We start from the raw sequence: 17,692 nt of genomic DNA on the forward strand, positions 1-17,692 counted from the left end.
TGACTTTGCACACCACGGTTGTCATGACCCCCAGCATCACCTCACTAATAATGATAATGATAGTGCATGTGCTCTGTTTTTTATTCACAGGTCACTGAGAGGGATTTAGAAAAACATGGTCATTCCTGTGCTGTAGATAAAGGAATTGTGCAATGAGAGATGTTATTTGGTTTGGCCGTGATAGCAAATTGCCAGCCATAAAACAGAGCTGTCCTGATTTCTTGCGGACATTTGGCTCAGAGCTCACTCTGATCATGAAATCAAAGGTGATTTCCTCAGCACCATAACAGACACAAAAAGTGCCAATAACCCTGGAAGGAGGCCAGGAATACCTTGTCAGAAGGTGCCTCTCACCACAAGAGGAAAGACCAGATTTGGTTCAGAACTCACGTTCCTGTTGTTTTAAATACTGGGAAGGGAGGTTTGCTTTTCGTGTTTTCTTTCATTGTTTGAAATGAAGAGCTGCCCTGTCCTTATAAGGACAGAAGGAATGTGCATAATTAGTCCAAGGCTGGAGAACAGAGACATTCAAAATGAACATTTGTTATTGATTTCCCAGGCTGCAGTGGAACTGAGAAGAGTATCATGAGAGGAAAAGATATGTAATTAAATGTGATTTGTTCAAATGCTGCCAAGCTAGGTCATTGCATATGTATCATTCAACTGCATTGCTTCAACATAAAGTGCACAGTCCCTCTCTCTGGCACAAAATCCTTTGATTAACCAGCCTCTCTTCATTGGTGGAAGGGACCAGCCCTTTTGTTGTTTTGCTGCCGGCAGTGCTGCTTGTGCTATTTCTTTAAGACTCTTCATCAGATGTGGTTTGTCAGGAACATGCCTAGACTGTAAGTCAGAACAGAGCTCATTTTCTTTGATGTGCATTTGTAATGTGCCTGCTCCAAAAGGAAGGGAATGAAAACTTTGGTCACACTGTTAATCTGCAGGAACTACGTTTTAAGCAACTGGATGTGAATAGATTATGCACAAACTGTAATGTTGGCTACTTCTTTCAAACAGAATTTTATCAATAATTGGTGCCAACACAAGAACATATGTCAAACACTTAACCACAACCAATTCAGGAGGAATGTGTTTAGTCCAGACCGTCTGCCATAGAAAGACTTTTTATTTCCAGTTTAGGACCTGAATTTTTCCAAAACAACATGAATAGTTGCTTTAACCTCATTTATTGTTGTATTGTGCTCAAGACCAGCTCAGATATGATTAGTTTGGCTATTTGGCTCTGGTGTTACAGGTTTTGTACTCAAGACTTTTACCCTTGAGTAAGTGTTTTGCATACTAAAAAAATCTGAAAGTGAAAGGGTTACACTTCCTTGAAGGTCCACTTGAATGGCTGTGAGAAGAGAGCCAAAATGGTAATCAGATCCCTATGAGATCATATTGAAAGCAGCCATGCCTATTGCACAGTCTTCTGATGTTGCAGGGGTCTGTAAAACATTTAATCACTGGAGTTTCAATAAGTTGAGATTTGTTGTGAGTACTGTAGAGAGCACTCGTCTGAGATAAAATGCTGCCTGGTAATGCTCTTACAGCTACATGAGCCAGAATGCAATCGAATATCCATGGTGATTTAGCCTTGCACCGTCATCCCAGAGAAGGGGATGCAGGATTTTCACAGCTACATAGCAGTGGATTAATATAACTATTCGTTGCAATTCATGGGAGGCCTGATCCAGCTTCTGTCAGTGGAAGGAAAGATGCCATTTGATTTTGCTGCGAGTTTGGATGGGGTTTTGTGTGTCTAATCCTGTAATGCCCTCCACTACCACAGAAGCTTCTCCAGGGTTCTCTATTACTCTGCTGTCCAGGTGGCACCTTTACAGCTGCTGGTCTGCTCTTATTACTCAGTGAAGCCCAGGTGATCCTAATTCTGCCAGGCAGCCAAGCACTGCTACAGAGAGGTTTAATAGCTAAACCTTGTCTACCTTGCTTTTATTTATTCAAGCTTGTGAAGTTCTGACTGACCTAAAATCTAAGTGTGGCATGAACCATGTCAATGCCTGTCGTGGAAAGAAATGAATAATGGGGTTTTGAAGATGGCTCTGCAAAAACTCACAGATGAGACTGCTTGTGGAAGAAACCCAAGTAGCTTCACTCACAATGTACCTTCTCCTCTGGCTCAAAGTGTGCAGGGAGCCAAGAGACGATCCTCGTTAGCCTATCCTCATTAAACACCCAGCAATCTCTCTCCAGTTAAGCTTGCACCAAATAAACCTTTTATTAAGGCTGTGTTTTGGGGAAGCCTTTCTCCACCAATGGCATGGTTTGAAGCTTACTTTTAAAGGTGGAGAAACTGAGCTAAAAGTGGACCAAGATTAAAGAGCAAATCACTCACACAGATCAATCCAAATGACCCCTTCTGGTTTCTTGCAAAGATCCAGACCTGTAAACAGTCAATGGAACTTGAAACACTGAAGAAATCTGAAAGGTAGTTTATGTCTTTCAAGTGGTTAAAACAAAACAAAACCTGAGCCCATTTTATAGTACAGGTTCTGTCTTTGCTGTCACAGCAGCAGAATGAGCAAGTTTGTATGTACCAAGGGTAAAAGATGGCTCAGTATATGGTTATATTGTGCCCTTTGTGCCTATACAGTCAAAATACACATTAGATGAAAAAACCTACCTGGGCTGCTAGAGCCAAACAAATGAAAAGGATGCCTCTGACCAAAGAGCACTGAGTTTTCAGAGATGGCTCCTGAAATATGCCAGGTTTGAGAATGGAAGCCTCAGAGCATCAGTCCTTTCCCCTTGGCTGACAGGCTCTTGCAAAAGAACAGAAGAGGTTTTCCAGCAGATATTTTGAGTGTCAGGGAAGAAAAAACCCTCATGAATTAATATGGATTTTGAGGAGAATGATATTGCCTAAAAATACCATTGTTAGTACAGGCTTTTTTGACAGACTTGGCAGGTTTCTACAGCACCTTCTGTCTATATGAAGCTGTGTGTGTGACTTAACCTTTTTATTTCTGCCGTTTGGAGTTTAGTCTCTGTCATTGTTGCCCTCTGCATTCAACTCCTCTGAACTCTCAGTGCTCCTGACACTCATTGTTATTCTGCTCTCTGCTTTCAACAATATTCCAGTGAGATTCCCTCCCTGTCAAAGCCCTGACTCAGTCTACCTTAGAAAACTCTCTGTTGAACTCTGAGAGACAAGTGAATATTTCTAGTTTCACTATTATTTTTAACTGGCCAAAAGTGCCAGGATTAAAATGTTTAACAGAAAAAAATGTGTTCTCAACGTTATTTATATCACCCTCAGCAAAAGAAATTTCACAACATTTTAGTGTTTTGCTGTGCTTGAAGGGTGAACATTATTAAAAAGTGTTTCTTAGCATCACATTCACTTCCCACCTGCTTTGCTGCTACTGCACAAGTCCCACACCATAGCCCCAGTTTCAGGTTGCCTATCAGATGTTGTTGAAAAGAACTGTTTGGAGGCATAAGGATTAGCCAGGTGAAATCCTGTGTGATCCCTTTTCCCAGGCCAAACACTGAAAAGCACACCATCTATAAGCCATTCTTATCCCCCTTTTTTTCTTGAGCCTGAAATAAGGCCTGGTCAAATCACCAGAAATATTCTCATTAAGCATTAGCTTGTTCTTAAGGAAATAGTTGTCAGTATCAACTGAGCTGTGAGAAGCCCCATTTAGTTTTGTAAAAGCTGTGTAGCAGCAGACTAGAGATGGGAAGGTAAAGGAAGCAGATTAAGTTCTCAAGCAGTGTTGTACCAGTTTAAGATGCCCACATCCTGTCACAAACTACACCCTCATCTACAGCAGCAGCAGCAGTCATTTCTCTACCATTTTTGATGTGTTCAGACATCAGGGAAATTCCCCAGCCTGAAAGGGCCTTATTTCCAGGCATGGTTTCAGCCAGCCCCAAGACTTTCTGAGCTGCAGCCAACAGGGACTGCAGCACCTCGAGGCCAGGCTGCAGCTTCTGCTGCTCCTGCACTCCTTGCAGCACTGCCAGGATGCTCTGACACTCCAGTATCTTGCTTGAACACACTCAGTAGCTCCTCAAGAGAAAGAGCAATGCCCCCCACCCTCTCTGAAATCCCCCCCCCCCCCATGCTAGAAGACTAAACAAGCCCCAAGCAAAAGTAGAGGACTAAATACTCTGCCGTCAATAAGAGCAAAAAGAATCACCAGAATTTTAATTGCAAGACTATCACCCAGCACAAGGGGCTGGGATCTTTGGAAAGGACAGGACCACCTGTCTTCTGCACACCTCAAGGCAGTCTCTGGCTGCTGAGAAGCCTTGGGAAGTAACTTCCCAACACTCAGGAGTTTATCCCATCCCTTAAACACAAGCAGCACTGGCTGCTGTCAGAACAGAACTGCTATGCTGAAATACCTGCTAGCATTGCCTATTTTGGCAATATTTGGTAGTGCAGATTTGGGACCTTTATGATGCATCATGATCTCTGAAAATTTCATAAATAAACCTGTTCATTACTAGCATAATTTACTGATCTCATGTAGCTGTAAACTCTGGTTAAGGAAACCAGATCACAAATCCATTTCCTCCAGAATGGCAGATAAAAAACATTACACAGCAGTGACCCAAACTCTTTTGTCAAATCTTCCAGAAAACAAGGGCTATGTTGTATTTTTTCACTTGGCACTACAGCTCTAGCACATAGTACTACTGTAATGTCAGATTCTCATTTATCTTTCCCCAACTGCACTTCTGCAATTTAGGGAGAAAACCACTTCACCTGTCTTTAAAGACCTAAGAAAGGCTACCACACTTTGAATTATTACATACATCAATCTAAAAATATCATCTACACACTTGTCTCCTTACCTGAGAAGCTCAGAAGTAGAACTTAGACATGTGAACTCCATCAGCAATAAGCAAACGAAGAAGAGAAAATAAAAATCGATCTATTGCAAATGGCCAATACAGCAAGTACGAGCTGACACTCTTATGGCTAGCTGAGGTACTACAACATCAAACAAAATGATTAGGGACTTAGCTGGGTCTAACAAAATACATGAGCAATTTAGACTCTTACTGTAAAAAAATAGCAGTCATTTTATATGATTCATCCACAGCACAGCAGCCTTTACAGTGTGTTTGTCTGCTCCAGTGAGGCCTGACAACTTACAGGACATCAGGTCTCCTGTGCATGAAGATACAGCTTTGTTCATCCATAATTCCCTCAATACGTCAGTTACTTGTGGGTTGAAGTTAACCAAGTCTGGGTTGAGCACTTAGATCTCAGAGGCTGAAAAATGGGACTGTTAAAAGATTAAATCAGGAATACCTTAGATAAAAGGTCACAATAAAGAAAGTGTGTGTATCTCATCATAACTTAATTGCTGGTGATCAGGCATGAAGTAGCCCTCAAAGATATAACCTTCTGAAAACTCAAGGCTTCAGCTGAGAGATCAAGTCTGGAATTAAAATAGAGTAAAATTTAAATTCCAGAGTTCCAGTAAATTCCAGTACAGTGGCTACTGTACTGAGTAAAAGAAAATCTGTCCTATGCTTGTAATTGAAGCAGCTTAGCAAGGCAAACTTTGAGCTATTACACTTAGAAAAAAGAGCATCTCTCCACACTGAGCATTTTCATCCTTCAGTCTCTGTTTGAGCATCATTACAAGCAAACAATTCAAACCTGTCACAGCCCCTCAAGCTTTACAACTTATAACCTGCTGCAAAACCACATTTGAGCCAAGGCTTTCTCGGAACTTGCTAGAGCAGCTCATGGGATTACTGCCCCAAAGTGTCCCTTCTGCCTCCTGCTGGAGCATAAGAGACTTTGAAACATCACAAATTCATTTTTCACATGGAAGATGATTTTCAGATTAATTTTTCTCTTCATGTTTATCCTCAAGGTAGTTTTCCACTCAGAACTCTGAGGAAAAAAAAAGGGGGAGCAGGAGGTGGGGGGGCTGCATTCTGGCTCATATGCAGTCTACATCAAAAGTTACCAGGACTACAAACCAGTTAGGAAGCAAGCTAACAGACCTAACCAAGAGTCTGCTGTGCCCCCTGAAGGAAAAATGAACTGACTGAAAGACATCAGAGGAGGAAAAATAAAAAATTAAAGTCCATCCTGTTGTGCTAAGCTGGTCAGAGCATGCCCACTTCATCCTATTTAGGGTGAAAGTGTCTAATATTATATCTGACTGGAAAAAAAATAAAGCAAGAAACTTAATTCAAAAGTTCTGAACATTTGTCACGCTTTTCCCCTGACACTCGGGGCTGCTGAGGGCCCCCCTTGCAGACAGGGGCAGCCACTGCTGGGTTATGGGATGGCTGCCACGAGGGTGGCACCAGCAGAGCCCGGGGTGTGAGGGATCCCTTGGCAGCCACAGCCAGCGACAAATCAAGCGGTTATTTTCATCAAAGTGATAGAAACAGAGTTGATCAAAACAAGCAGAAGGCACTGTTCTGTTTGGTCTGTACACTTTGTACACTGCCACTTGGGAACTTAATTAGCCCACATGCTTCATGTTTCTATCTTTAGTCTGATGGCATACAGCTGTTCTTTTCAGCATTGCTGCCTACTGCCCTTTCCCTGCTGTTGGGGTACTCTTGGAAATAGAAAAGGTGGGATTGACTCAAGTTTAACCCTCTGCCAGCCCTTGCTGATTGCCTAAAACAGAACATTTTGGCCCAAAATCATGAGGCAAATTGTTTCATTACCTCATGGGAGTTTTCCCACATGGCCAGGGATGGAGAGGAATCCCACAGTCTCAGAGTGCTCATCCCATCACAGGGCCACTCTTTAGAGCCAAAATGCTGAAAAAAATAAAAAATGAACCCTTTTCAGGGCAATCTTACCTGCTGGGGTGAGGGGGAAGAATTTTTGAGTCACCATCTGCATGAGGTGACGGGACAGAGCTGGTTCTGCTTCCCACCTCAGCCAAGATGATTTGTGGCAGTAGAACAAGCCCTGGACATGAAGTATGAAGGGATATAGATTATTTCAGGATATCGAGACCTGGCACTTTCCCCATGGCCTGCCATGACAGACAGTGACCAAGATTGTGCAAGGATTTAGGAATAAAAAAGAAATACTCCAGGACTGTGGTCGTCATGGTTCATTCATACTAAAATGCAGGAAGATGCCCTGCTGGCCAATGAAGCCAAAATTGGGGAAAGACTCAGGAATGAGGCATGAGCTCCCACTCCTGGTTGCCTCTGTGTTCAGCATCAGGTTAAGCCTCATGCACCCCTATTTACAGTACAGGAAGGAGGACAAAGCTGGCTTTATAGTCCAAGTCTGCCCAGGAAGGAAGGGAATGCCCCTATGCACTACATCTAATAAATGAAGGTCTTCAAAATCCCTTGGCTGATGTAATTTCTTGCCCAGGGTGTCACAGCCTTGGCCTTTCAGCTGGGACATTCATATCTCCCAGCTGGAATGCAGCCGGCATCCCCAAGCCTGGCTGTAACCTCCCAGCTCAGAGAGCAACTCATTTTTCTGAGCAGTTAAGAAGTTATACATTCATCTACTCCCGAGGCTTAACCATATCAGTATCCTCCACCTCCTGCTTCCCCCCCAATAGTTTTTGCCTCTTGTAGTAATTTTTTTCTCATATTCTAGAAATCCCTGCTTCACTACCTTGACAGTGAGGTGCTGCATATCACACCACACTCATGAGTTTTACATTCCTACGACATGGAAGACTTTGATACAATTACAGCTTGGCTACATATCTTAATTTATGTTACAATATTGCTGTAGTGATATCAGAGACAAATGTTTAATTCACAGAAACTCAAACTACAGTCCCTGAATGCAAACAGCAGACTTCAATATTTTTTCATCAATTTCTTAGTTCATAAAAATCAATTTTTGTAGAGTTTTTACACTGTACATAAAAGACTGTGGCATCAATTAGCCTTAATTCTTTTTTTTTTTTCTTTTTTGGAAACCTCTTTGTAGGAAAATCTCATATTTCAGCAATTTGCATTATCCACACAATCTGCTTTGAAGTTCTAAGTTATGGTAAGAAAAGGATCCACTTATCTGCACATAAAAAATGTTCAAAGCTTATAAATTCCCTGAAACAGATGTACATTATCATTGGATTTGCCTTTCTCTCTTTGCTGTTGCATGGCTAATAGAGTTTCATGTGCCCCCTCACATCCTCCCCATTTAGCATCTTTTCTCTACAGAAGCATGCACCCTACTGTGCCAATCCACACTTCAAAGATTTCTGTCTATCTATTAGAAACAAAGCACAAAGTGAGAACATATGGCCCCTTTTAAATTTCCCACATTTAAGTCAATATCGTTTCTTTTCTCCTTTGGCAAAGAAACATAATAAGGTTTATCTTCTCCCTTCCTAAATCTGCTGGCTCTCTCAAACTGCTTGTGCCAATTCAGCACTTACTTTGCAGTATCAGACTTGGCAGCACATATGAAAACAAAATCTCTAATTTTTTAAATTGCTTTTATTTCTTCAGATCAAGAAGATGCATTTAAATGATGAAAAAGGACAAAATGTAACTGCACACTTTCAGATAAGTGGATTTTAAACACATGAAAGGGCACAACAGAAAGTCAACAGCAAAAAATTGTCTTGTTCAAGTTCTTTTCATGGTGACATCTTTCCAAACTGACTAAAGGGATGGAAGAGTATTCTGGAATCTAAGGCCTTACTGCACCTGCTTGTCACATGTGCCAGAGCTGCCAAAGAAACCCAGTACTGGGGCTGAGGGGGGTGATCAGACACTGTGAGACACTGACACCCCTCTTGAGGACAAGGAACAGTTTGTCTCAATGACTGTGGCTCCTCAGTTTTCTCTGTTGGTGTTACAGACATAATGAACATACCTCTTGTGTGCTGGGAAGGAGAAATTTTGGACCATTCCTTTGGAGTGACTCCATCCTGCACATCCCTGGGGAGATGAGTAACGGGGCTCGCAGGACGCTCATAGTGAGATCTGCTGTTCAGTGGATTTCCTTTGCAGTCGTGGGCTACAGAAGCAATATCCAAAGGAACAAAGGCTCCAAGTAAAACAAACTTCATTAACTATTGTTAGAAACATCAGCAGACACATAATATCCTGTGAATGCCGAATTCCTGATTTAATTACAATGAAAGAGGTTGCAGTGATGTTTTTAGCAGAGAAAGGAATGAAAGTCTTGCCCTGCTCCTGAAAACACAACTTGCTCCTTTAATTCATAGTTACCAGCTAAAATGACTCTGTGTTTCAGACTTTTAAGATACCAAGACTTTCTTTAAATCTTTAAATTAATTGATTTTAGCATCCACTTATTAGACCAGGAAAGTTCTAATAAAAACCTGTCCCTAACCACTGCAAGCTATGAGTGTCCCAGGGCCCTGAGTCCACAAGAGTATAAATTGAAGTACTTCTGTTGATCCAGTAAAGCTGCACAAAATTCCCAGTGAAACCTATGGAAGTGACATGCTCAGACCTGTTGAGGGTTGTGGCCCTAGCAGATGACACACTCAAACAGCAAGTTGTGATTATAGACATGAAAAGTAAAAACTATTCCCTGAAAAGGCTGTAAAGAGACCGGAGGAATGTGAGGCCCACAGTGCTGCCTTATTGCTTCCCTTCATACTTTTGCACTTACTGGAAACTCCGAGTCCCGTTAATTGAGCTTTTCCTCCCCTCCATTCCTTGCAGGGTGAGAGGGTTAATTGCTTTGGACTGAAACATTACAGTTTTTGTACTCCTGCTTCCTACTGGCACATTGAATATGCAGATGCCATATGCACACACCTCAGGAGTGCCCCAGCACTCGGAGCAGGGATGAGAACAGCCCCAGACCTCCCAGCCATGGGATGAGAATAGCTCCAGACCTCCCCGCCATGGGTATCTACAGAGCACTGTATCTATGGTTTGAAAATCAGCACTGGCCAACTGAGACCTTAATGCTAATTGCCATAGCATTTCAGTGTTTATCTTAGTTGAACTAGCATTACCAGTCATGGTTGTTAACAGCCTCAAGTGGCACTTTATTCATCTATCAACAGCCTTAGCCTGTGAACAAGCAAGCAAAGAACTATAAACACCCACTCCAAAGTCACTTTGTAGGTTTAAGCTGAAGCCCACAGAAAAAGGCTATTCACAGATCGTCACTGAGAACAGAAAAATACAACCTCCAAACCAATGTTTTAATCTACAAAGTTTTATTTGTCTTTTTAAACTTGTAAACCATAAAAAGAGCTTATCAAATATCTGAAATTAGTACAAGAAAAAATGATGACTCGTAGCAAACTGCATTTGTGAGGTCCAAATTCCAAGACATGCACGGTGCTCTTCTGCTTCCATTTATGAAGCTGAAAACAAATTTGGCCCAGTTTGTTAGGTGTTTTATTGGAAAATTCGCAAAGCCTCAGTGTGCTGTACTTCATGAACAGAACAGAATGGGAAGCATTAAGTGCAAGAATAAGCACTCAGCACCAGAAGGATCTGAACCCCATATCTTCATCCACAAAATACAACACCAAAGGAATACATCTCTCAGCCGGTAGTAATTACAGACAGCTTTGTCTCTGTGGACTAGGCACTCAAAGGAAGACACACACCCCACCTCACAGACATGTCCTAAAAACCAGAAAGCACAATTCACATCATTACCAGTATGCCTGATATTGTTAATGTTTGCCCACTGCCAAATTTATGAAGCCCCTTATGTCTTCAACACTCTTAAAAAAACTTCTGGAACTTCCTACACTCAGACCCCCCAGATTACCAGCCTGATGAGACAACCAACAGGCCCAGTCTGCCATTCCTTGTGGTATAAAGATTATCCTTTCTGTCAGTAGATTTCACAGGCATAGTTAGTGTTTAGTGTTCTGAAAAATCAGGACAGACACTGAAGCTTTGGGTAACATTTGACCAACTTATGTGTGTTTGTAATCAAAGAGATAAAGAACTGATGTCACTATTCAAAGTGTGTTCTAAGAAATACTCAAAACATCTGTAGAAACACCTCTGCTTCCAAAAATGTTTTCCTCAGCTTGGACAGGGACTTAGGAAAATGGGGATCCTTCCTTATTCTGCCATAGCCCCAGTGAGTATCTGCAACTTTCCTGCCTCGTGCCTCCCCCCGCACGCTGGAGATTCACCTCTTACAGAAAGTCTTTCAAGTTTTCCCAGTGAAAAGCATTCTACAAACTAGTGTTGCTGTTTTATGAGCAAAAAATGTACCATAAGAGATTCACAAAAGTATTATGAATAAAAACTTCTCCATACAGCATTTTCCTGCCTCTGGTGTGTCTCCCCCAGCCCCTCTGTTGGACAGTTCTATGCTATCCCTACACTTCTCAAATCTTTCCATCCTTCCCTTGCCGGTCTTTCTACACAGCTCTAACCCTCACAGTAATCTGCCTGAATAGTCCTTAAATCCTGCTAGTTTAAAACAAAGAAATCAGAAGACTTCATCCATGTGATTCCTATCATTTTAGCTCATTTAGGATTGAATTACCTAGAAATATATAGAAATGTAAAAGTAAATTAAAGCATCATCGAAAACCTCATTATTTAATAACTGTAATTCAAGCTTCAAATAAGATGCATTTTAATACATATTGAATAATTTCAATATAAAGTTATTTGCTTTTCTATATCTGTTCCTTTTAGACCACTTTGAGCACATTTTAAATGTGCACAGAACAAAGAAATCCCAAACCAGACCCTTCCAAATCAAATCAACTCAACATCTGTTCAAATATGCAAACAAAATACATTATTATGTCATAAATAGAGGCTGGTTTTGCTGTTAAGTGCATTAGGAAAGAAATCTTCTTCCAGAAGCTATTTAGAAAACACATTAAGTTCAATTTTTAGTTCATGGATTTTCAAACATGTTTCTGCTGGTATATTAAAAAAAAACCAAAACCAAAGAAGTCTGACAATTAATAGGATGTTGAATAAGACTTGGTTCCCAGCAAAGCTATGAATAAGTCATGTTTGAAAACGTATTTTTAGATCTTGATGAATTGCATCAAGATAATTAAAGGTGAGACTTGATTAGCTGACATGTTTCCAAACATGAACATTCTTGCCTGTACTCCAGGCAAAAATTATGGTGAATGGTTTTGCAAATTTTCTAGCATGATGAATTTTTCTCAAGTATAATCTAGGCCCAAAGGGGCCCAACTTTCCTGTTAATTGGAATACAAATGAAATCTGTCATTCAATAATTGAGGTACACGATGACATATGGAGAACAGTATGCATTCATCAGAGCTGTGTGTTTATGTGGCAGCTTGTGGACTGTCAGCAATACACCATGCTCATCTTAGAAAAAATCACCTCTGCCAGAATCCATCTTGTTCCACTCACTAAACTTCTGCCAGAGGACACACTCACACACACACATGTATATACACACACACATCTTTAAAGTACTTCTCCAGCTTAACATTGCTGTTCTATGCTCATGATGACTGGAGTAGAAAGATCATAACAGAGGTCATATACTTTGCTTTCTAATTTGGTAGGGCCCCAAGAGGCTGGTCTGCCAATATGCCAGGAGAATCTGTACCTCATCACCCACGGGCAGAACTGGGTCGCCATGTCTAACAATGACTAAATGACACGTGGATCTTTCAAAGACATTTGGAAGTGCCTTGAGGTCCTCCAATGACATCAATATAAAGACAGTATTTTCTGCTAATCTTAATTAATTTACCAGCTTGCTCTCTTACAGCAAAACTTCCATTTACTATTAGCAAACCCATCAGCAGTAAGATGCAGAAAAAATAAATACTGAAGTTACTGGCTCCACATTATGTAGTCTTCAAACCCACCTTCCTGGAATGAAATTATAGCCACCCTGCAGCCAGTGGGAACCTGGCAGTCTTGCCAGAGATTTCACTGGGACAGAGATTTTACTTCACAGCCTTAGCTTAGGTTGTTTTGTATTGTGGTCATGAAGTTGTGAGAACAGCTTAGCAATCCCTCTTTTCAAAAAACTGTCCTCCCCAGAATTGCAGCTGGTAGAGACGAGGAAAATTTTTCAATTGAATTTTTTCAGCAAATAGTGCAAACTTCAGGATTGACTTCATTTTGCTGAACTGCCTTGTGTAAAAACAGAAAAAGTAAGTGAAAATTTTGGAGTTTTCATCTGAACTTACTTAATACCACTCCATTTTACTTTTTAATATTAACAATATACTCAACGCTGATATTTTTTCTTTGGAAATAAGATGTTTTGTTTAACCAGAAACTAAGCTCTTTCAAATTTTGATTCAGCTACAGTTTTGAACAACTTAGAACAATTTTTTTAAGGAAAATTTTCAGAATTAATAGCAAGATGAAATATCAGTTACCCAACACAGGTCCAACAGCAGGGGACAAGAAGTTTACCTTTTAAACTTGATAGTTTAAATATTAAACCAAAGCATACCCAGTCCATACATAATATCCTGTTCCCAAAAATGTTAATGCAAGCTCTTTCATCAGTGGGATCTGCAAGCACTGACAGCATTTGCAATAGGCCCCTGAAATCCACAACAAGAAGAAAGAAATGTACTTTCTGAACTAGTAAAACTTTAATTAACAGGGGGTTCTCTTGGCACAGTTTTTGCTGTTAAATAAATAAAGCATTTAGTCAAAACCATCTATATTTACTATACAAAATACTGAAAAGCAAACATATTTAAAAGATACGGAAATTTAAGGTTCTGTGAAAAGAAACTGTGCTACATGTTATTCACACTTATAATGCACATAACACAACTGCAACACAGTATTTAGATACTGTATATTCATACATGGCTGGTGTAAAGTTTTTGTAAGGGGATGCCATGTTATTAAAATGTATTTGTGTTTCACAGACTCTGAGCAAGGCAGAATCTGTCTTTTGAATGTCCAAATATAATAAGCCAAAACAAATCAATGCCAGGCTGTAACCAATGGTCAGTCATGTTCCATGTCAGAGTTCACCTGGCACAGCCAGTACTGCACACTTCTCAGTCAGATGGGATTTTGGTAGTGGTGCTGTTTTCTTTTCCAGCAAAATACCTTTGGGTGAAAGAGCATTTTTACCCCTTTGCTGCCCTTTCTTGGAAAATCCCACAGTTCTGAAAGCACTCGAGTTTTCCAGAATGTTTTCTGGTTTTCAGCAACAATCTGCATTAAAAAAAATTGACTAAGAACAATTTCCACCTCTCAGTCTTTCTGGCATACGCTCCACTGAAAAGAGAACAGCTTTAATTACTTCTTCAAAACAAATAGCATGGCATCCCTTCTTAGATGGAATGTACACTGTGTGTTTGCATGCGGTATAATGTAAGTCACTTGAATACATCAGACTTTTTTAACACTATAATATAAATAAGCTTATTCCTTCTACTAGACATATAAATGCCTTTTTTTTTTTGCAGTCCATAATTATATATACATTGAAAAAGAATGATACACAAGCAGCAAAAAAGGCTTAGACTAGAACAACTCAGTGGTAACTAACCAAATTCGTGGCCTTTTCATATTTTCAACACAGAAAATTCTGCATATAAATATTTTTGGACTTTAGGAATTTTAAAATAAACAGAACAGTATAGTTGTCACACAGATCAAACACATTTTAAAAACATTTTGTTAGATTTTACAGAACACACTGTTGACAGCTAAAAAAAGTAAAATAAAATAAACCAGATTTTTTAAAGGGGACAACAAGTCTAAACATCTGCTGATCCAGGGAGACAAGAGATGGACCTAATTACCATGAAGAAGTGATTCTATTCCAATTCCACAAGAAGGCAAGGCTTCCCACTGTTCTTTACAAGGTGATGTCTCTGTGTTCTTAGAAAGGACAATATCCCTCTAAAACTGGTCAGCAGTAAGGTAATACCCCATTTTGGGCTGATCAAAACTCTAGTCAGAAAACAAAAAATACCCTAATCATAAAGGGCTTATAACAACGTCGGATAGTTACATTTTACAATATATACTATTGACAAAATACCACAACATTAAAAATAATTAAAACCAAAAGCAAATACATTTATAGAACATTTATGTTTTGATGTAGGAGTTCTCTACTTTCATGTTCCAAAAGAAATGTAGGTGTTTTCCAGTCACTTTCTACCTGCAAAATGGTGATCTGCACAAACCCCAACTGAATCTATTATAAATCTGGGCTCCACAGAAAGCAAAACGTGAATGTACTAACCCTTTTTTTTTCTTTTTTTTTTTTTTTTCACTCTTCCAATTTTCTTTTGACCTTCAAATTTCTCAGCAGCCATTAAGGTCTTGTGAGTGTGGTCTGATTCTCCTTCATGGAATGGAAGCCCTTTGACATGGAAAAAGTATAAGAATCCAGAATGATTGTGAATGATATTTTTTATACACGTCTCTAAAACAGGAGAAGCACAAATTGATAGGTGCTTGGGAAATTTAAATCAGAGGCACCAAGAAAATGCCATGGCATATGTTTCTAAAAAATCACTGTTGTGGAAAAAACAAATATAATGTTAATATTCAAACCACAGATTTCTAAAACACAACAAAATGTACCTGAGAGTGCGCATATTTATATATATATATTTATATTTATATTTTATATATATTTGCCAACATTTAAAGTGAGAAAGTATATTTTCCTCAATTCTTTCTCAAAACAAAGAACTGTGGATTTAAACAAAACAAATCCCCCCCCCCCCCCCCGAACCCCTCTCCTTCTCAAACCCCCATGAATGATAGTTATGGCCCAAGCACTAAAATCTAGTGATGCTTTGGAAAACCCCATTTCACATCCTCCTCTTTTCAAATGGTTACCCCAAACAGAGTGGAGAATAAGCAAGAGAAAAACCAAAAATAAAAGAAGTATATTTAAATATTACCCAGTATATAACAGACTGTACTTGTGTCAGTGAAGAATCTCCAAGAAAATAAAGTGTAAGTTGTAAAAACGTAGCCCTGTTGACAAGTTTAGCTAATATTTCCTTGTAATTAAGATGATTTGAAAGGATGTGAACACAAACAGGCTACATGAACACAGTATATTAAATTTCCCCCCTGTAGCACATTACAATCAACAAAAAGAAAATAAAATCTGAATAATACTAGAGGTAGCAGCTGTTTGTATTTTCCATTATCTGAGTATCTCTGGAGTCCAACCCTTCGAACATTGCTCCCCTGATGAAAGGCTTGTGTGCGATCAGCTGACGTACAGCAGAGTGGAAAGCTAGATGTCTGCAAGACTGTTTGAAGTATCTTTCTGAGTACAATGGAAGTAGTACTTGTACAGAAGTGCGTTGACGACCTGTATTAAATCACAGCTCAAAAAGCTATGGCTGTTTGCTGTTTTACAAGCCACTTTAAAAAAAAAAAAAAAATCCACAAGGTGTTTGAGTAAGCTATGCGGTTCCACAACATATAAATAGGGTGAGTTTCAAGAGTTCCATATAACCTCTAAAATATATGCTAGCTGAATATTAATGGAGTAATGATCATATTAATCATAGTAATGCCTTAGTTCTGGTATCACAAGAACGCATTTCCTTCATTTGGGATGATTCTTGGAGGATGTTGGTGGGATCTCTTCTATGTCTGGTAGAAGTGGTGGTAGTGGTGGTGGTGCTCGTGGTGGTGGTGGTGCTCATGTCTTTGTATCATTTGTCCCACTTGGCCTTCATATAAAATGACTGTGGGCAGGTCTCTCACATGTTCCTTTTCCACAACTGTCCCTGGAGACGGGAAGGTTTTGCACATTTGGTGATTCTCCTTTGCCCTCTGCTTATGCTTCTTGTGGATCTGTTGGGATTGCAAGGGAAGGTACGGGAGGTTCTGGCCCACCCGTGCACTTGGGGAAGCCATGGGCAAGGGCACCCCTTGAAAAGGTTTATTTCTAACTGCCCTTCCAGGATGCACAGGGGCGACATTTTTACCCTGGGCTTTGGGAGACCTCACAAAGTGCTTGCTTGAGTCCTGGTTCCGGAGCCTCTGTTGGATTTCTGCAATCTTGGCATACGAACTTTCAGCCAGATTGATGTGGTTTGGATCCACCACTTGAGATTTCCTATGGTGAGCATGGAAGGTTTCAGGCTCATGAGAACGGGATCTAGTTTGATTCACAATTCTGCCTGGTGGGTCATGTTTTTGAGCTGCTGGAGGAGATCCTAGGAAATAACAAGCTGAGTTAGTCATCTAGTATTTCAAAGTTTTAATTAGTAGCATGCAGTTGGCAGGGATAGCATTATCGGCAGAACAAATTTTTCCTAAGGAAGTGAATGCAATTATAGCTGTCTAGTTTAATTACATTTAATAATTCTGGCCAGTAAATAATACACACACAAATATGAATACATACCTAGAGAAGAGTGAATGTGTGCATGTGTGAGCGTGTGTGTGTATGTATAAAAATCTTTATGTTCTCAACTCTTGGTCATCAAATTAACTGTGAGGGGAATAGTAAAATCCTGGCAGAGGGCAGGGAAATGAAGGAAATCCAAATCTCTTTAATTTAGGGACTGAATCCAAAATTCCAGGTACAGACACACATTCTCCTATTTTTGGGGCAGTAGTGAGTATAAAATATATGCTGGTATCATCTTGGGAACAAGCTCCAACATCCAAAAGTCAGTCCTTGCCTCACCCGTAGACTAAACTTAATAATTTAGATGTAAAGATTGTTCTCCTAGGCTCAGCTCCAAGTTTAGCTACACAAACAAGTACATCAAAGCAGCCTTGCAGCACATTAGCCACTCTGTTGTGATACCAC

The 17,692-nt window shown here is 40.0% G+C and overlaps 1 protein-coding gene across 13 annotated transcripts in view; it reads right to left on the bottom strand.

Moving 5' to 3' along the window:
* Positions 1–15,673: 15,673 nt before the first annotated feature.
* The window catches only part of NKD1 (NKD inhibitor of WNT signaling pathway 1), a 278,155-nt gene continuing 276,136 nt past the window's right edge, over positions 15,674–17,692 (bottom strand). For all 13 annotated transcript variants that reach the window (XM_069026856.1, XM_069026855.1, XM_069026852.1 and 10 more), the window contains one exon: positions 15,674–17,090. In XM_069026856.1, the coding sequence (XP_068882957.1) occupies positions 16,516–17,090 (575 nt within the window). In that variant the 3' untranslated portion in view covers positions 15,674–16,515. The remainder of the gene's footprint in view (positions 17,091–17,692) is intronic.

Source organism: Aphelocoma coerulescens, chromosome 11, assembly GCF_041296385.1.
Source record: "Aphelocoma coerulescens isolate FSJ_1873_10779 chromosome 11, UR_Acoe_1.0, whole genome shotgun sequence".
Classification (NCBI taxonomy): Eukaryota; Metazoa; Chordata; class Aves; order Passeriformes; family Corvidae; genus Aphelocoma; species Aphelocoma coerulescens.